The following is a 20,383-nucleotide window of genomic DNA, read 5'->3' on the forward strand; positions in this document are numbered from 1 at the left end:
GACACAGATGGGGTAGATATTGAGGATGGAGCAGGGCGTTAGGATATGTGCTGTGGAATGTGAGGGACAGACATGGGTGACACAGATGGGGTAGATAGTGAGGAAGGAGCATGGAGTAGGGGGTTAGGATATGTGCTGTGGAATGTGAGGGGCAGACAGGGGTGACACAGATGGGGTAGATAGTGAGGAAGGAGAATGGAGCAGGGAGTTAGGATATGAGCTGTGGAATGTGAGGGGCAGACAGACAGGGGTGACACAGATGGGGTAGATAGTGAGGAAGGAGCATGGAGCAGGGGGTTAGGATATGTGCTGTGGAATGTGAGGGGCAGACGGGTGACACAGATGGAGTAGATAGTGAGGAAGGAGCAGGGGGTTAGGATATGAGCTGTGGAATGTGAGGGGCAGACAGACGGGTGACACAGATGGGGTAGATAGTGAGGAAGGAGCATGGGGTTAGGATATGTGCTGTGGAATGTGAGGGGCAGACAGACAGGGGTGACACAGATGGGGTAGGCGGGGAGGATGGAAGATGTAGCAGGGGGTTAGGATGAGAGCTGGAAGGCTGTAATGAGGAGGCCTAGCAGTGCGCCTGATTCAGCAAGGATCGTTTTTTTGCTAAAATGCGCGCAATGCAGTTGCTAATGTCAGCGGTGATATTCAAATGTTTGCATACGCATTGCGACCGCAGCCTAACATAAGGACACCGACTTCCTCATACATCCTTATACTTTGTCAACATAGCGAAATAATCAGTAACATTGAGTGACATCGGACCCATATGCACAGGTAAGGCAGGTCAGACCTCCCTCAGGAATTGCTAACTTCAGAGCACGCTATCGGTACTCAGGCTGTGTATGGTATTGCAGTAGATACTTCATGTACGCCCCTGCAATGGTATTGAAACGCACTGGAACGCCTGCGTTCGCCATAGCCACCGCCCCCCCCTGTCACCATCTACAAGCGGCACTTACGTGCAATCACTCTGTGATGGGTCTGCTATCTCAGTGGCTGGTTCGCGCACTGCGATACATGCACAGTACACAACAATCGGCCGATAGTGCGTCTTAGCAACCGATCCATGCTGAATCAGGCCCAATGGGCACAAAGCATAGACGCAATGCCCAGCAGGGAGCACAAAGCATAGACGTGATGCCCTGCAGTGGACGCAAAGCATAGACACAATGCCCAGTAAGTAGTGAGGGCAAAGCATAGACGCAATTCCCAGTAGTGAGCGCAAAGCATAGACGCAATGCCCAGCAGTGAGGGCAAAGCATAGACGCAATGCCCAGCAGTGAGGGCAAAGCATAGACGCAATGCCCAGCAGTGAGGGCAAAGCATAGACGCAATGCCCAGCAGTGAGGGCAAAGCATAGACGCAATGCCCAGCAGTATAACCACAGATAAGTGACAAATATAAGAGAAGGGAAAAGCCAGCAGTATTAGCTGTAGGCAGTGACAGGCGCAGTAGCTCCCAATGATCCTGTACCTTATCTATCTTACGCCATCTGGCTGGTACGCTTCCAGTGAGCCTGATTTGCTGCCAAGAGTAAGTATTAATGGAAGTGGAGGTGCGGGTGCCATCCCAATATGACGAAGTTTGAGCAGTCGCTGCGTGCTGACAGGCTGGAAATGGAGCCACAGAAGGGGGGAGACTGACTATCATATTCCGTAGTTTGCAATGAGCCAGCCTCTCCGTTATGTAGTGTCTGACAATGAATATCCTACTCCTGAATTCTGGGCTGGAGGCATACATTGTGATACATTGATGCCACGTGTAGGGGAGCGGAGAGTGGATGACTATCAGATTCCGTAGTATGCAATGTGCCAGCCTCTCCGTTATGTAGTGTATGACAGTGAGTATCCTACTCCTGAATTCTGGACTGGAGGCATACATTGTGATACATTGATGCCACGTGTAGGGGAGCGGAGAGTGGGTGACTATCAGATTCCGTTGTTTGCAATGAGCCAGCCTCTCCGTTATGTAGTGTATGACAGTGAGTATCCTACTCCTGAATTCTGGACTGGAGGCATACATTGTGATACATTGATGCCACGTGTAGGGGAGCGGAGAGTGGATGACTATCAGATTCCGTTGTTTGCAATGAGCCAGCCTCTCCGTTATGTAGTGTATGACAATGAGTATCCTACTCCTGAATTCTGGACTGGAGGCATACATTGTGATACATTGATGCCACGTGTAGGGGAGCCGAGAGTGGGTGAAAGAGGATATGGAGGACCATGCAATGTTTTGGGTAACCCTAACCATATAATTATTTGTCTGTCTAGGTCCGTTTTGCCTTAACCGGACATGAGCTTCCCTGTCGGCTTCCCGAACTGCAGAGCTTCACACAAGGAAAGAAATATAAACAGCTGTCAAAAATTTCTGCATCGTTTGATTACAGCAGCTTTGAGCCACATATTGTCCCAAGCACTAAGCAGGAGTATGTTCTAATATAAGTTATGTATAGCAGATACAGTCAGCGTGCCTGTTCTTAAATGCAGCATCAAACATAAAGGGGTACATTTGCTGAATAACAATTTTTCTCCTTCATCCACCAGGGGACACTGGAGGACTTCAAGACAGACGGTGCTGAGTGGAGCTGGCACTTTAAATTTAAATGACGGTGCTGAGTGGAGCTGGCACTTTAAATTTAAATGAAGTGTGACTAGCTCCTCCCCTCTATACCGCCCTATAGGCCAGTATTAGTTTGTGCCTGAGTGGGAGCAGGTCACAAAAAAAGGATCTCTCCTGCTAGGGCTAGGATAGGTTTTAAAAAAAAAAAAAGAAGAATTCCTAATCTGAGGACAGACGGGCAGTAACTGCAACTGCCTGTCTGCTACGCGGGACGCTGCCGGAGGGGACCCACTCACAAGTGCTTGCATTTCGCCTGGGGTCCCCGACACCTGAGACCTCAGTCTTCAGGGGGGGCAGCATGCAGCGCGCATTGCGGACCCCCCAGTCAGAGCCAGCCACCGGCAGCAGGAGGCCTCCAAGCCTCAGCATCTCCCTGTGAGTACAGCTGGCTCCCTGATTAGCAGGGCAGTCAGCTCAGCGCTTCAATAGGCGGCCCCACAGCGATCCGCGCCGGCGGCTCAGCCACCGGCGCGATGTTAGTACAGCTTGCTCCCTCATTAGCAGGGAGCCGGCTTAGCGCTATCAGAGGCGGCCTCACAGACCCCCCACAGAGCGCGCTGATGGCGGTACAGCCTCAGCGCGTCTCTATCATAGCTGGCTCCCTAATTAGCAGGGAAGCCGGCTTAGCGCTACAGAGGCGGCTTCCTGTATGCATCGGCTCCCTGACAAGCAGGGTAGCCGGTGTTTCTACTTCAGAGTCCATAGGGGGTCCACAGGGTTGACCTTGGGGTATAGCTGGATCTGGATCCACGGGCACCACGCAGTTAAAGCTTTGCTGCTCCCAGGATGCACTTGGGTCCGTCCTCCTCGATACCAAGCCCCCGACCACAGGCACCTCAGTTTTAGTTGGTGTCCGGCCGGAGTCGGGTCACCCTGTCGCAATGGGGCTGCAGGAGCAGCCCCATAGCTTTAATTTAAAAGAGAAATTTTTTTATTTTTTTCTACTGTTTTACACTATTAGAGCGGCAGCATCAGACTGTCCATTAGGACGTCCACGCTGCCGCTTCTCCCCGCTGGTGCCGCGATGCCAGTACAGCTCTGGGGATCGCGGCGGGACCCCAGAGCCTGTACTAGCCGGGCTCTGGGGACTCCCTTGACTGCTGCCGGACGCGACGGGGATCAGGTAAGCCGCATGCGGCGGCCCGCGGATACTTTATATGCAGTCAGAAGCCTCCGGTCTCTGGGGACAGACCGGAGGCGCTAGCGGCGGCGGCGGGCTCCCCCTCTATAGAGGAATACCCCGCGTGTCCGCTAGACCACAAGGGTAACAGGCTGGTAGCGGGACCGGCAACCCGGGGGTTAATTGCTAGCCAGGGGAGGCAGCCTTCCCTGTCTAGCGGCTCCTCCCCTCAGCTCAGCGCGCCTTTCAACTAGCAGTCTGGCGTCGCTGAGCTGCTCTTATCTCTCGGCCACTCCTCCTCTGAGGTCTCCGGCGGCCATCTTCACTGGCAGGCATCGCAGACTCCCAGGCGGTATCAAGTGGACCCGTCCCCCTGTGTACCTCTCCCCTGCTAAAGGACAGTGTACACAGCGCTATAGCCCTCCCAGACACTGAATCTGGGCGGTTGATTGTAGCGGAAGGTGCAGTGAGTACTAACTTTTCTGCATTGTATGTGACTATTGCTAGTGCTGCCTGTGACTTATTCTCCTTGCTGTCAGCTTATAACTATCCCTTTCCTTCTCCTACGGCCCGGCAGGTGTGTGGGGGAAGGGCGTTGTTTCTGATACCCTCACTTATATAAATCACGTATTTGTGGGGTCAGTCACATACTGTTGTGTGCTACACAGTACCATATCTGGGCTGTTGTGTCGCATACTGGTGAGTGCGCGGGTGTTAAAACCGTAATTCCTCTGGTGATACCTATTTCTTGTGTATTTACGGTATCATGTCTGATGAGGAGACTGAGCGCTCTGTGGCTCCTGTGCTATTTTCCTGCAGACGCTGTGCTGCTGGAGTTGATGGGGAGGACTTATCTCAGGATGGTCTTTGCGGGCGGTGCCAGCTGGTACCGGGCCCCTCCAACCCCCCTGTGTCACAGGACCCTCCTTGGGCGCTGTTTTCACAGGTGCTGGCGTCTATTGCGGACCGGTTATCGGTCCCATCAGCGGTCCCTTCTAGGGCATTGCCTCAGCCCACCATTCCCCATTCCCCGGGTGTTCCGCAAATATTGCGGTCTCCCCCCGGGGCCCAGACTGTGGGTCCTTACTCGGGACTGCCTGTGTATGTGCAGTCTCCCCCAGTGACGCGTCAGTCTGTAGTGCCTTTGCAGAGTTTTGCTCCGACGGCTCCTCCGCCTTGGGTGGATGTTCTCTCCAGCTCCGTACAGAGTCTGGCGGCTTCATCCTCGGCGTTTCAGTCCATGTTGCAAAGTGATGTGCCACCAAGGGCGTCTAAACGTCCGGTTGTGAGTTCACTAGCTGCGCAGTTGTCGGACTCGGAAGTGTCCTCAGATGATGGAGAAATCCACGAGGACTCTGACTCTGATGCCATGGGGCAGGAGGTGGAAGCTAAGTCCTCCATTAATGTTCCAGCCTTAGTTAGGGCGGTGCGGGCTATCCTACATGTTGAGGATGATGTGCCGGCTCCTAGGTCGAAGTTTCCTAATTTTAAAAAGGCCAAGGTGACTTCAACTGTGTTCCCCCTGTCTGATAATTAACGGATCATATGGCGGCGGCCTGGCAATTACCCAGTAAGAGGTTCCATCCACAGAAGAGGTTGGCGGCGAACTATCCTTTTCCTGAAGCTCATTGCAGGAAATGGGAGACTCCACCGCCGGTGGATTCCCACGTCACCCGCTTGATCAAAAGCGCGACGCTGCCATTGCCGTCTATCTCCTCTTTGAAGGATCCCACGGACAGTAAGGTGGAGACTTGTTTAAAGTCCATTTATTCTCTTTCCGGGGCGGTGGCTCGCCCGTCCATGGCTATCTCCTGGCTGGCTAAAGCCATTGAGGCCTGGGCCAATGCCTTGGAGGATACCTTTCCTGATGAGGCTCCGGATATCCAGAGAGCGTTAGTGGGACAGATGCGGGATGCAGCTTCCTATATCGGAGAAGCGTCTTTGGATGCCAGCCTGCTCACTTCTAGGGTGTCGGCTGCAGCGGTGTCTGCTCAGCGCTCCCTGTGGCTGAGGTCCTGGAGGGCTGATGCAGATTCAAAAAAGGGTCTGGAGGCCTTGCCTTTTAATGGTGATTTACTATTTGGTCCGGATTTGGACAAGATAGTGGATACTTTGGCTAAGTCCAAGTCGTCTTTCCTCCCTTCGGCCTCTGCGCCGGCTAAAGTGAGGAGTTCTGCCTTTCGGTCCTTTCGGGTTCAGGGTAAGGCCAAGGGACAGTCCTTCCCGAGACATTCGGCGACCAAGGCCGCACCCAAGCCCAAGAAGCAGGCATGGAGTGCTCGGCGCCCTTCTTCCAAGCAGGAGGATAAGCCTGCTGCCTGATGGGACGGGCCTCTCTCTGGGGGACCCCAGAGTGGGAGGCCGACTTCTCCAATTCGCCCAGTGTTGGCACAATACCACCACGGATGCCTGGGTTCGAGAAGTAGTCTCTCAGGGATACGCCCTGTCTTTTAGGTTCAGGCCGCCCCCACCAGTTTTTCTGCACGAGTCCTTCTCTGGACAAGACCAAAGCTGGCCAGATTCAGGTAGCTATAGAATCCTTGCTACAAGCAGGGGTCATTGTTCCCGTTCCGCAGTCTCAGCGCGGGACGGGGTACTATTCTACTCTGTTTCTGGTACAGAAACCCAATGGTTCTCATCTCCCTATCCTGAATTTGAAGAACAGATACCTCAGAGTTCCCAAGTTCAGGATGGAAACGTTACATTCCATCATTCTGGCGATGGAACCCGGGGATTATATGGTCTCACTCGATATCCAGGACGCCTATCTCCATGTGCCCATAGCACCGGCACAACAGCGGTATCTGAGGTTTGCTATCCTGAACCATCACTACCAATTTCGGGCGTTGCCTTTCGGCCTTTCCACGGCTCCGAGGGTGTTCACCAAGGTGATGGCAGTTATGGCTGCCCACCTTCGGGGTCAGGGTCTACGACTGTTGCCGTACCTGGACGATCTTCTGCTGCTGGCGAGCTCCCCGGAGGTGCTTCTTCGACATCTCCACCTGACCATTGCTTGTCTTCAAGCACACGGGTGGTTGATAAATTGGAAGAAGTCCTCTCTGGTCCCATCTCAACGGATGGTCCATCTGGGAGCACTTCTGGATTCTTGTCAACAAAGGATTTTCTTGACATCGGGAAAAGGTGTACTCCCTACAACTCAGGATACACAGTTGCCTGAGCAGTGGCAGGGTGTCGGTCCATTTGGCAATGAGAGTCCTGGGGTCCATGGTGTCGGCATTCGACATGGTGGAATTTGCCCAGTTCCATTCCCGGCCCCTGCAGGGGCTGATTCTATCGGAATGGAACGGGTTACCTCACCGGATCCGCTCTCAGATGCTGGTGTTGTCCCCGGAGGTTCGACAGTCTTTGGCTTGGTGGCTTCAGACAGCGCATCTGGTCGAGGGGCGCCCCTTTTGGATCCCGGACTGGGTCCTGCTCACGACGGATGCCAGTCTCCAGGGTTGGGGGGCAGTGACCGGCTCATTATCGCTTCAGGGTCGTTGGTCCGCGGAAGAAGCTCTTCTCCCCATCAACATCCTGGAACTGCAGGCGGTATACAGGGCCCTGCAGTCGTCCGGCCCCGCTCTTCACGGAAGGGCGGTTCAGGTGCAGTCCGACAACGCCACCACGGTGGCGTACATCAACCACCAAGGGGGAACTCGCAGTCGGGCAGCAATGTCGGAGGTGTCTCGCATTCTTGCTTGGGCGGAGTGTCACATTCCAGCGATCTCGGCAGTCTTCATTCCCGGAGTCCTCAATTGGGAGGCGGACTTCCTCAGCCGTCACGACGTGCATCCCGGGGAATGGTTGCTTCACCCAGAGGTGTTTCAGCTACTCGTGGACAGGTGGGTGCTGCCGGAGCTGGACTTGATGGCCTCCCGTCACAATCACAAGTTGCCCATTTACGGGTCAAGGACAAGAGATGCAGGCGCCTGTCTGGTAGACGCACTGTCAGTGAAATGGACGTTTCACCTGGCGTATCTGTTTCCTCCGATATCCCTGCTTCCTCGGTTTCTGCGGAAATTCAAGCAGGACGGCGGCACGCTCGTGCTGGTAACTCCGGCGTGGCCCAGACGTCCTTGGTACTCCGATCTGAGGTGCCTCTCCATCGACGCTCCGTACCTTCTCCCTCAGCGTCGGGACCTGTTGTCTCAAGGGCCCTGCCTTTACCAGGATCTGGGTCGGCTGTCTTTGACGGCGTGGCTCTTGAGACAGCAGTCTTGAGGTCTAGGGGTTTCTCCAGTTCGGTCATTGGTACCATGCTTAGGGCACGCAAGCCTGCTTCTGCGCGGATTTACCACAGGGTGTGGCGCACTTATTTTCAGTGGTGTGAATCCAGAAACTATGATCCGCAGGTGTTCCGGGTTTCCAGAATCTTGGAGTTTCTTCAATCGGGTTTGGACCTCGGCTTACGCCTGGCCTCTCTGAAGGTTCATGTGTCTGCTTTGTCCGTGTGTTTTCAGCGACGGATTGCTACACTGCCAGATGTTCACACCTTTTTCCAAGGTGTTCTCAGGATCCAGCCTCCCTTCGTGGCTCCTTGGGACTTGGCGGTGGTACTGCGGGTCTTGCAGGGTCCTCCTTTTGAGCCGCTTGAGCTCAAGTGGCTGACGTTTAAGACCATTTTTCTCCTGGCAATTGCTTCTGCCAGGAGGGTGTCAGAATTGGGGGCGCTTTCCTGTCGCCCTCCTTTTCTGATTTTTCACCAGGACAGGGCGGTGCTCCGCACGCGTCCTGAGTTTTTGCCCAAAGTGGTCTCAAAGTTCCACGTTAATCAGGAACTTGTTGTGCCAGCTTTTCAGTCCCCTGATCTTTCTGCTGGTGAGGCTTCCTTAGATGTAGTCCGGGCACTTAGAATCTATGTGGACCGGACTGCTTCGGTTAGGAAGTCGGATTCTTTGTTTGTCCTCTTCGGTTTTCACAAGAGGGGTTGGCCTGCCAACAAGCAAACGTTAGCCCGTTGGCTTCGTTCCGTTATTTGTGAGGCTTATGCACAGGAGGGTTTACCTGTGCCTGCCTCTGTTAAGGCTCATTCCACTCGTTCTGTGGGTCCCTCTTGGGCTGCTAGATGTGGCGCCTCCGCTGTTCAGCTGTGTAAGGCGGCCACTTGGTCTTCAATTCAGACGTTTTTGAGGTTCTATGCGTTTGACACCTTCGCCTCTCAGGATGCATCCTTTGGGCGCCGGGTACTCCTTTCAGCACAGGAGCGTCCCCGCCCTTAGTTGAACTGCTTTGGGACATCCCCAAGGTCAACCCTGTGGACCCCCTATGGACCCTGAAGTAGAAAACAAGAGATATGGTAAGAACTTACCTTTGTTATCTCTGTTTCTATGAAGTCCATAGGGTCCACAGGGCGCCCACCCTGACGCACCTGGCTTCAAATGGGCTGTGTGGCTGGTCACCGGTTTTCCGTCTCTCATTTCTGTGAGTATGGTTTCTTGTGTGTTCCAGTCTTCCTTCTCTCTGTTTAGTCTCCTCCTCCGGCCTTAGCTGCTTACCAACTGAGGTACCTGTGGTCGGGGTCGGGGTATAGAGGAGGACGGACCCAAGTGCATCCTGGGAGCAGCAAAGCTTTAACTGCGTGGTGCCCGTGGATCCAGATCCAGCTATACCCCACGGTCAACCCTGTGGACCCTATGGACTTCGTAGAAACAGAGATAACAAAGGTAAGTTCTTACCATATCTCTTGTTTTTCCCGGCATTAGGCGGCTCAGCAATACTGCACTAAGGCAGTTTAAATATATAAATATATAACAGTTATACTGGGTACACGCGCCAGTTTATAATAACGGCGCTAGAATGCAGGGGGCGGAGCTTAGCTCCGACTTCCTCCTCCTGCCTCCCATCAGCCCCAGCGTGTCACTGCATGCAGTTTGCTGGCGGCCATTACAGGGGGCGGCATCGCTGGACAGCCTACACGGACCTGTATGTATCACAGCAAGGGTTTAGGCTGATGTAGACAGAGCATAATAATAATTAATCCTTTGCCTGGCATTCTGGCATTGCTAGGAGCTCTGTGGTGGGCAAGTGTGACTGTCTCCAATCTCTCTGTACCCCAGTATACTGTTTTTCTTACCCTGTCACTTAACCTCTTTGTGGTTTGTGTGGGGTCTGTATGTAGCATGACTGGCAGGTCTAAGGCTTCGCAAAAGTTATTTACCTGCAAAAAGTGTGGAATAGAATTTAGGGACAGTCATCTACCTCCAGATTGTGTGACGGTTGTTATACGGATCAGCAATCTGCAGAGATGTCAGAACCACTGTCTTGGACGCAGGTTACATCTGTTATGTCCTCTCTCTCGGCTGAACTAGAGGCTTCTCGCAGAGAAAGAGAGGCTTACAGGTCAGCTGCTACAGAGGAACCAGCATGGGCGAGATCCCTAGCTGTTTCTATGGAGGGGATTTCCAGAGCCATGACAATGGCGTCCGCTCCGCAGGTCTCTAAAAAGAGATTGTTACCCTCAGTCCTCCATTGGGATGACCCAGAGGAGGAGGAGGATATGCCCGAATTAGAAGAGGGTGAATATGCCCCAGATTCGCCTAAAGAGCCTCTGGAGTCTGATTCTGAACACGTCTCAGAGGGAATAGAAGCCTTCATTGCTGCAATATGACATGTATTGCACATACAGGAAGAGGACTCAGGTCCTGCAAAGCAGTCTTTCTTTCTTAAGAAACAAAGACAAGCTACGGCTTTTCCTATATCGGAAGAGCTGGATTCCCTTCTAACGACAGCCTGGGAACATCCTGTTAAAAAGTTTGATGTCCCGGCGTTTATTATCTTTTTACCCTTTTCCAGCAGATAATAGAAAGGCTTGTGAAACTCCCCCTACGGTAGATTCATCTGTATCGCGATTGTCAAAAAAGACTACGCTCCCTGTTCCTGGAGTCACGTCTTTAAAGGACACGTCCGATCGGAGACTGGAGAGCACTCTTAAGTCCATTTACACCGCGGCAGGGGTGACTCTTCGTCCAGCGATAGTTAGCTGCTGGACTAACAAGGCTATCGAAATTTGGGCTAAGCAATTGGCGGACGGAATGAAGGATCAACTACCTATGGAGGAACTCATTCCGTTAGCAGAACATATAGGTGAAGCGGCAGCTTACCTTGGAGAAGCGTCTAAGGATGTTTGTTCTATTGACTCCAGAACTTCAGCTCTGGCAATTTCAGCACGACGGGCGCTGTGGCTCAAAACTTGGCAGGCTGACGCTGAATCCAAAAAGGCTGTGGAAGCACTTTCTTTCACTGGACATGTACTATTCGGGGCAGAACTAGATAAATGGATATCTCAGGCTACTGGAGGTAAATCCACTTTTCTACCATCTGCAGCTCCTCCACCTAGACGATCTTACTCAGGACCTTTGTTTCGGTCCTTTTGGGCCCCGGGTCGTTCACGTGGTCGTTTCAGAGGATCATCAACGTCTCGTGGTAACAGAGGTCGGGGTAGAACCGCAGCCACCAGAGGCTCGAGTCTACAGGAAGTTAAGTCCACTTCTAAACCCAGTGCATGATGGGCTTCCCTCTCACCTGGGGGACCCCAGAGTGGGAGCGCGTCTTCGGGACTTCAGAGAGGTCTGGATGGAAACCTGTGCGGACGCTTGGGTCCGAGATATAATAATTTGGAGCTACAAGCTAGATTTCCAACTGCAACCCCCGAATCGTTTTTTTACCACAGGTTTGCCAGTTTCCAACGACAAAAGTATGGTCTTAGGGAAAGCAATAGACAGGCTTCTGTCCATGAAAGTGGTAATCCAAGTCCCCAGTCATCAGAGGGGAAAAGGATTTTACTCCAGTCTTTTTGTCGTTCCGAAGCTGGACGGCTCGGTCAGACCCATTCTAAACTTAAAGGATCTCAATCCATACTTACGGATCTTCCGGTTCAAGATGGAGTCTCTTCAGTCGGTAATTGCAGGCTTGGAGGAGGGCGAGTTCATGGTATCTCTAGATATCAAGGATGCCTACCTGCACATTCCCATTTGGCCACCTCACCAGCCTTTCCTGAGATTCGCAGTTCGGGATTCACATCTCCAGTTTCAGGCCTTGCCCTTCGGCTTATCTTCGGCCCCACGGGTATTCACAAAGGTTATGGCTGTGATGTTGAGTCTCCTTCGGAAACAAGGAATCACTATTATTCCGTACCTGGACGACCTACTCCTGAAGGCGAATTCCAAGGATCAACTATTACAGGACATCACCGTGACGCACAACCTCCTCATTCGTCATGGATGGATTCTGAATTTTCCCAAATCGCATCTGCAACAGACACAGAGATTGCAGTTTCTAGGAATGATCATGGACACCGTGTCTCAATGGGTCCTTCCCCAGGACAAGATAACTTCCATTCAGGAGATAGTGAGGGTTGGTCCTTCGACGTCAGCAGGTTTCGGTTCATGCATGTATCCGACTTCTGGGGAAGATGGTGGCAGCCTTCGAGGCTGTCCAGTACGGTCGTTTTCACTCCAGACCTTTTCAGCTAGATCTACTATCACAATGGTCGGGATCCCACCTGTTTCTTCACAAGAGAGTCCGGTTACAACCCAAGACTCGGATTTCCCTACTGTGGTGGCTAAACTCAGTTCACCTTAGGGAGGGAAAGAGATTCGGGGAGTGGGATTGGACGCTTCTTACCACGGAGGCAAGTCGATAAGAGCCTGGGGGGCAGTAATTCTAGAGCATCACTTCCAGGGACGCTGGACAGCACAGGAAACGAGTCTTTCAATCAACATATTGGAATTAAGAGCAGTTTTCTATGCATTACAGATAGCAGCTCACTTTCTGAGGGGCCGAGCAGTCAGGGTCCAGTCCGACAATGCCACAGCAGTGGCATACATAAACAAACAAGGAGGCACCAGAAGTCATGCGGTCATGAAGGAAGTCAGCAGGATTCTGATCTGGGCGGAAAGCTACGCAAGGTCGATTTCGGCAATCTTCATTCCGGGCATCGAAAATTGGGAGGCAGATTACCTCAGTTGTCAGGATGTACATCCAGGAGAATGGGCTCTACATCCACAGGTGTTTCAACAGCTGGTCCAACGGTGGGGTCTTCCGCAGGTCGACCTCATGGCATCCAGATAGAACCATCAACTGCCCCTTTACTGCTCTCGAACAAGGGATCCACAAGCGGTGGCTGTGGATGCACTGTCAACACCATGGCGGTTCCAATTCATTTATCTATTTCCTCCATTTCCCCTTCTCCCTCGAATCCTTCAACGCATCAAGAGGGAACAGGCCAAGGTCCTGCTGATAGCTCCGGACTGGCCTCGCAGAGCTTGGTACTCCAACATTCAGCTCCTGTTGGTAGACATCCGTGGCCCTTACCACTCAGAGAGGGTCTGCTCCTTCAGGGTCCTTTACTCTATCCAAACTTAAAGCAGCTACGTTTGATGACGTGGTTGTTGAAAGGGCCATCTTAAGACGTAAAGGGATACCTTCCAAGGTGATTCCTACGATGCTTAGAGCCAGGAAGGAAGTTACTTCCAAGCATTACCATCGTATTTGGAAGGCATATGTAACCTGGTGCGAACGTAGAGTTCTGCCTTCTACGGATTTCAGTCTTCCCAGATTTCTGCTTTTTCTGCAAGCAGATCTCTCAACAGGCCTTCGGTTGGGATCTCTGAAGGTACAAATTTCAGCACTCTCGGTTTTCTTCCAAAAGAAATTGGCCTTATTACCGGACGTGCAGACTTTTCTGCAGGGTGTGGTTAGATTACAACCACCCTTTGTTCCTCCTACAGCTCCATGGGACTTAGACTTCGTCCTGTCTTTCTTGCAGTCTTCGCTGTTCGAGCCTTTGGAGTTGGTGGAATTGAAGTATCTTTCATGGAAGGTGATACTTCTGCTGGCTCTAGCTTCCACCAGGAGGGTGTCGGAGCTTGGGAGCTCTATCATGTCGTCCACCATATATGATATTTCATGAGGATAGACCTGAGCTACGCACCAGAATGGATTTTTTGCCTAAGGTGGTTTCGGCCTTCCACATCAATCAACCTATTGTGGTTCCGGTTCTTCCACAGGATTCTCCTTCTTGTAGATCCTTGGATGTGGTTAGAGCTCTTCGCATATATGTAGACAGGACGGCAGCCGTTCGCAAGACAGATACTCTTTGTTTTGTATGATGCTGCTCGTCCAGGTTGGCCAGCTTCCAAACAGACACTGGCTCGATGGATTCGTCTGACCATACGACAGGCGTATATGGCCTCGTCTAGGGAACCTCCATCTTCCATTACCGCACATTCCACTCGCTCAGTGGGTGCCTCGTGGGCGGCTGCTCGAGGCGTTTCTATGGAATCTCTATGCCGGGCAGCTACTTGGTCAGGACGGCATACTTTTGTTCGGTTTTACAGATTTGACACCTTTGCGACTTCTGCAGCGCAATATGGTCAGTCTGTTTTGCAGGGTTCTCAGCGCTTTCCCACCCGTGATGGGAGCTCTGGGACGTCCCCACTGTCTTGAAGTCCTCCAGTGTCCCCTAGTGGATGAAGGAGAAAACAGGATTTTGGTACTTACCGATAAATCCCTTTCTCCGATTCCACAGGGGACACTGGACGCCCACCCCGCGCTGTTCTTCCTGCCACACCTGTTATGCCTGTTGGCGACATGTTTGTTGTCTAGGGTGATGTTATGAATATTAGAGACATGTTTGTCGTCTCTTGTTTCATTCTATGTTACTTTCTTTTCACCTTTCAGTTGTTATGTGTACTTTCGCCCCCTCCTCTTCTGTCAATCTTTTTTCTCTGCTCCCCTCGGGCACGGTTCTAATACTGGCCTATAGGGGGGTATAGAGGGGAGGAGCTAGTCACACTTCATTTAATTTTAAAGTGCCAGCTCCACTCAGCACCGTCTATACCCCACTGTCTTGAAGTCCTCCAGTGTCTCCTGTGGAATCGGAGAAAGGGATTTATCGGTAAGTACCAAAATCCGGTTATCCAAGTAACACATGTTCTACAATATGTAAGATGAAATGTAATGCTGCTTAGTTTCCCGTGCTCACACATAAGCAAGACTCTGCACTAATTATACATAATCATGAAATGTCAGCCGGGACTACATAAAATTTAATTCAGAAACACATTTTTAAATATATTCAATTACACTTCCATAAAAAGCACAACAATAAGATAATCAAATATACGCAGCGATCTTTTCTATATTACATGACCAATATAGTCCATTTCTACTTCAGGGTCCATAGGGGGTCCACAGGGTTGACCTTGGGGTATAGCTGGATCTGGATCCACGGGCACCACGCAGTTAAAGCTTTCACTGCTCCCAGGATGCACTTGGGACCGTCCTCCTCTATACCCTGCACCCGAGCCACAGGCACCTCAGTTTTAGTTGGTGACCGGCCGGAGTCGGGTCACCCTGTCGCAGTGGGGCTGCAGGAGCAGCCCCTAAGCTTTATTTTAAAAGATACATTTTTTATTTTTTTCTACTTTTTTTACACTATTAGAGCGGCAGCATCAGACTGTCCTTTAGGACGTCCACGCTGCCGCTCCTCCCCGCTGGCGCCGCGACGCCAGTACAGCTCTGGGGATCGCGGCGGGACCCCAGAGCCTGTACTAGCCGGGCTCTTGGGACTCCCTTGACTGCTGCCGGACGCGACGGGGATCAGGTAAGGGATACTTTATATGTAGTCAGAAGCCTCCGGTCTCTGGGGACAGACCGGAGGCGCTAGCGGCGGCGGGCTCCCCCTCTATAGAGGAATACCCCGCGTGTCCGCTAGACCACCAGGGTAACAGGTTGGTAGCGGGACCGACAACCCAGGGGTTAATTGCTAGCCAGGGGAGGCAGCCTTCCCTGTCTAGCGGCTCCTCCCCTCAGCTCAGCGCGCCTTTCAACTAGCAGTCTGGCGTCGCTGAGCTGCTCTTATCTCTCGGCCACTCCTCCTCTGAGGTCTCTGGCGGCCATCTTTACTGGCAGGCATCGCAGACTCCCAGGCGGTATCAAGTGGACCGGTCCCCCTGTGTACCTCTCCCCTGCTAAAGGACAGTGTACACAGCGCTATAGCCCTCCCAGACACTGAATCTGGGCGGTTGATTGTAGCGGAAGGTGCAGTGAGTACTAACTTTTCTGCATTGTATGTGACTATTGCTAGTGCTGCCTGTGACTTATTCTCCTTGCTGTCAGCTTATAACTATCCCTTTCCTTCTCCTACGGCCCGGCAGGTGTGTGGGGGAAGGGCGTTGTTTCTGATACCCTCACTTATATAAATCACGTATTTGTGGGGTCAGTCACATACTGTTGTGTGCTACACAGTACCATATCTGGGCTGTTGTGTCGCATACTGGTGAGTGCGCGGGTGTTAAAACCGTAATTCCTCTGGTGATACCTATTTCTTGTGTATTTACGGTATCATGTCTGATGAGGAGACTGAGCGCTCTGTGGCTCCTGTGCTATTTTCCTGCAGACGCTGTGCTACTGGAGTTGACTTATCTCAGGATGGTCTGTGCGGGCGGTGCCAGCTGGTACCGGGCCCCTCCAACCCCCCTGTGTCACAGGACCCTCCTTGGGCGCTGTTTTCACAGGTGCTGGCGTCTATTGCGGACCGGTTATCGGTCCCATCAGCGGTCCCTTCTAGGGCATTGCCTCAGCCCACCATCCCCCATTCCCCGGGTATTCCGCAAATATTGCGGTCTCCCCCCGGGGCCCAGACTGTGGGTCCTTACTCGGGACTGCCTGAGTATGTGCAGTCTCCCCCAGTGACGCGTCAGTCTGTAGTGCCTTTGCAGAGTTTTGCTCCGACGGCTCCTCCGCCTTGGGTGGATGTTCTCCCCAGCTCCGTACAGAGTCTGGCGGCTTCATCCTCGGCGTTTCAGTTGATGTTGCAAAGTGATGTGCCACCAAGGGCGTCTAAACTTCCGGTTGTGAGTTCACTAGCTGCGCAGTTGTCGGACTCGGAAATATCCTCAGATGATGGAGAAATCCACGAGGACTCTGACTCTGATGCCATGGGGCAGGAGGTGGAAGCTAAGTCCTCCATTAATGTTCCAGCCTTAGTTAGGGCGGTGCGGGCTATCCTACATGTTGAGGATGATGTGCCGGCTCCTAGGTCGAAGTTTCCTAATTTTAAAAATGCCAAGGTGACTTCAACTGTGTTCCCCCTGTCTGATCAATTAACGGATCATATGGCGGCGGCCTGGCAATTACCCAGTAAGAGGTTCCATCCACAGAAGAGGTTGGCGGCGAACTATCCTTTTCCTGAAGCTCATTGCAGGAAATGGGAGACTCCGCCGGCAGTGGATTCCCACGTTACCCGCTTGATCAAAAGCGCGACGCTGCCATTGCCGTCTATCTCCTCTTTGAAGGATCCCACGGACAGGAAGGTGGAGACTTGTTTAAAGTCCATTTATTCTCTTTCCGGGGCGGTGGCTCGCCCGTCTATGGCTATCTCCTGGCTGGCTAAAGCCATTGAGGCCTGGGCCAATGCCTTGGAGGATACCTTTCCTGATGAGGCTCCGGATATCCAGAGAGCGTTAGTGGGACAGATGCGGGATGCAGCTTCCTATTTCGGGGAAGCGTCTTTGGATGCCAGCCTGCTCACTTCTAGGGTGTCGGCTGCAGCGGTGTCTGCTCGGCGCTCCCTGTGGCTGAGGTCCTGGAGGGCTGATGCAGATTCAAAAAAGGGTCTGGAGGCCTTGCCTTTTAATGGTGATTTACTATTTGGTCCGGATTTGGACAAGATAGTTGATACTTTGGCTAAGTCCAAGTCGTCTTTCCTCCCTTCGGCCTCTGCGCCGGCTAAAGTGAGGAGCTCTGCCTTTCGGTCCTTTCGGGTTCAGGGTAAGGCCAAGGGCCAGTCCTTCCCGAGACATTCGGCGACCAAGGCCGCACCCAAGCCCAAGAAGCAGGCATGGAGTGCTCGGCGCCCTTCTTCCAAGCAGGAGGATAAGCCTGCTGCCTGATGGGACGGGCCTCTCTCTGGGGGACCCCAGAGTGGGAGGCCGACTTCTCCAATTCGCCCAGTGTTGGCACAAAACTACCACGGATGCCTGGGTTCGAGAAGTAGTCTCTCAGGGGTACGCCCTGTCTTTTCGGTTCAGGCCGCCCCACCAGTTTTTCTGCACGAGTCCTTCTCTGGACAAGACCAAAGCTGGCCAGATTCAGGTAGCTATAGAATCCTTGCTACAAGCGGGGGTCATTGTTCCCGTTCCGCAGTCTCAGCGCGGGACGGGGTACTATTCTACTCTTTCTGGTGCAGAAACCCAATGGTTCTCATCTCCCTATCCTGAATTTGAAGTCTCTGAACAGATACCTCAGAGTTCCCAGGTTCAGGATGGAAACGTTACGTTCCATCATTCTGGCGATGGAACCCGGGGATTATATGGTCTCCCTCGATATCCAGGACGCCTATCTCCATGTGCCCACAGCACCGGCACATCAGCGGTATCTGAGGTTTGCTATCCTGAACCATCACTACCAATTTCGGGCGTTGCCTTTCGGCCTTTCCACGGCTCCGAGGGTGTTCACCAAGGTGATGGCAGTTATGGCTGCCCACCTTCGGGGTCAGGGTCTACGACTGTTGCCGTACCTGGACGATCTTCTGCTGCTGGCGAGCTCCCCGGAGGTGCTTCTTCGACATCTCCACCTGACCATTGCTTGTCTTCAAGCACACGGGTGGTTGATAAATTGGAAGAAGTCCTCTCTGGTCCCATCTCAATGGATGGTCCATCTGGGAGCACTTCTGGATTCTTGTCAACAAAGGATTTTCTTGACATCGGGAAAAGGTGTCCTCCCTACAACTCAGGATACACAGTTGCCTGAGCAGTGGCAGGGTGTCGGTCCATTTGGCAATGAGAGTCCTGGGGGCCATGGTGTCGGCATTCGACATGGTGGAATTTGCCCAGTTCCATTCCAGGCCCCTGCAGGGGCTGATTCTATCGGAATGGAACGGTTACCTCACCGGATCCGATCCCAGATGCTGGTGTTGTCCCCGGAAGTGCGCCGGTCTCTGGCGTGGTGGCTTCAGTCAGCTCATCTCATCCAGGGCCGCCCCTTTTGGATCCCGGACTGGGTTCTGCTCACAACAGATGCCAGTCTCCGGGGTTGGGGGGCAGTGACAGGCTCGTTGTCTCTTCAGGGCCGTTGCTCGGCGGAGGAAGCCATCCTTCCCATAAACGTTCTAGAGCTGCGGGCAGTGTACCGTGCTCTACTGTCATCAGGCACCGGTCTTCACGGAAGAGCCGTTCAGGTGCAATCGGACAACGCCACCACAGTGGCGTACATAAATCACCAGGGAGGGACTCGCAGTCGAGCTGCGATGTCGGAGGTGTCTCAGATCCTGGCTTGGGCGGAGTGCCACCTACCGGCGATCTCTGCAGTCTTCATCCCGGGAGTCCTCAATTGGGAGGCGGACTTCCTCAGCCGTCACGACGTGCATACCGGGGAATGGTCGCTTCACCCAGAGGTGTTTCAACTTCTCGTGGACAAATGGGGACTGCCGGAGTTGGACCTGATGGCCTCCCGTCACAACTGCAAGTTGCCAGTGTACGGCTCAAGGACCAGAGATGCAGGCGCAAGCCTAGTGGACGCGCTGTCTGTGAAATGGACGTTTCACCTAGCGTACCTGTTCCCTCCGATCTCCCTGCTCTATCGGGTGCTCAGAAAAATCAAACAGGACGGGGGCACGTTTCTGCTGGTGGCTCCAGCGTGGCCCAGGCGTCCTTGGTACTCCGATCTCAGGCGCTTGTCCGTAGATGCCCCGTTCCTTCTGCCTCAGCGTCGGGACCTGCTGTCTCAGGGGCCCTGCCTTTACCCGGATCTGGGTCAGCTGTCTTTGACGGCGTGGCTCTTGAGACAGCCGTCTTAAGGTCCCGGGGTTTTTCTACCTCTGTCATCGGTACCATGATGAGGGCGCGTAGGCCTGCTTCGGCAAGGATTTACCACAGGGTGTGGCACACTTACTTTCAGTGGTGTGAGTCCAGAAACTTTGATCCTCAGGTGTTCAGGGTTTCTAGGATTTTGGCATTTCTACAGTCCGGTCTTGATCTGGGCTTACGTCTTGCTTCCCTAAAGGTTAGTGTGTCGGCTCTGTCGGTTTGGTTCCAACGACGGATCGCTACCTTGCCTGATGTTCACACCTTTTTCCAAGGTGTGCTTCGGATTCAACCTCCCTTTGTGCCTCCTGTGGCTCCATGGGACTTGGTGGTGGTTCTTCGGGTCCTGCAGGGACCTCCTTTTGAACCTCTTGAGTCTATTGATCTCAAGTGGTTAACACTTAAAACTGTGTTTCTCCCGGCAATTGCTTCGGCCAGGAGGGTATCTGAGTTGGGGGCGCTTTCCTGTAGTCCCCCCTTCTTAATTTTTCACCAGGACAGAGCAGTGCTTCGCACTCGTCCTGAGTTTTTTTCTAAAGTTGTCTCTAAGTTCCACATTAATCAGGAACTGGTGGTGCCAGCTTTTCAGTCACCTGATCTTTCAGCTGGTGAGGCTTCATTGGACGTTGTCCGTGCTCTACGAATTTATGTTGATCGGACTGCTTCGGTTAGAAAGTCCGATTCCTTGTTTGTCCTCTTTGGTTTTCATAAGAGGGGTTGGCCTGCCAACAAACAAACGTTAGCCCGTTGGCTTTGTTCTGTTATTAGGGAGGCTTATATACAGGAACGTTTACCTGTTCCGGCCTCTGTTAAGGCTCAT

At 52.8% G+C, this 20,383-nt stretch overlaps 1 protein-coding gene across 2 annotated transcripts in view; it reads left to right on the forward strand.

Annotated features, from left to right (window-relative positions):
• Positions 1-20,383, forward strand: part of SURF2 (surfeit 2) — a 95,649-nt gene that overhangs the window by 18,783 nt on the left and 56,483 nt on the right. For both annotated transcript variants that reach the window (XM_088443998.1, XM_088443997.1), the window contains exon 2: positions 2,286-2,440. In XM_088443998.1, coding sequence (XP_088300124.1) covers positions 2,286-2,440 — 155 coding nt within the window. The remainder of the gene's footprint in view (positions 1-2,285; positions 2,441-20,383) is intronic.

The sequence above is a fragment of the Taudactylus pleione genome, unplaced genomic scaffold, assembly GCF_031769625.1.
Source record: "Taudactylus pleione unplaced genomic scaffold, aTauple2 ptg000343l, whole genome shotgun sequence".
NCBI lineage: Eukaryota > Metazoa > Chordata > Amphibia > Anura > Myobatrachidae > Taudactylus > Taudactylus pleione.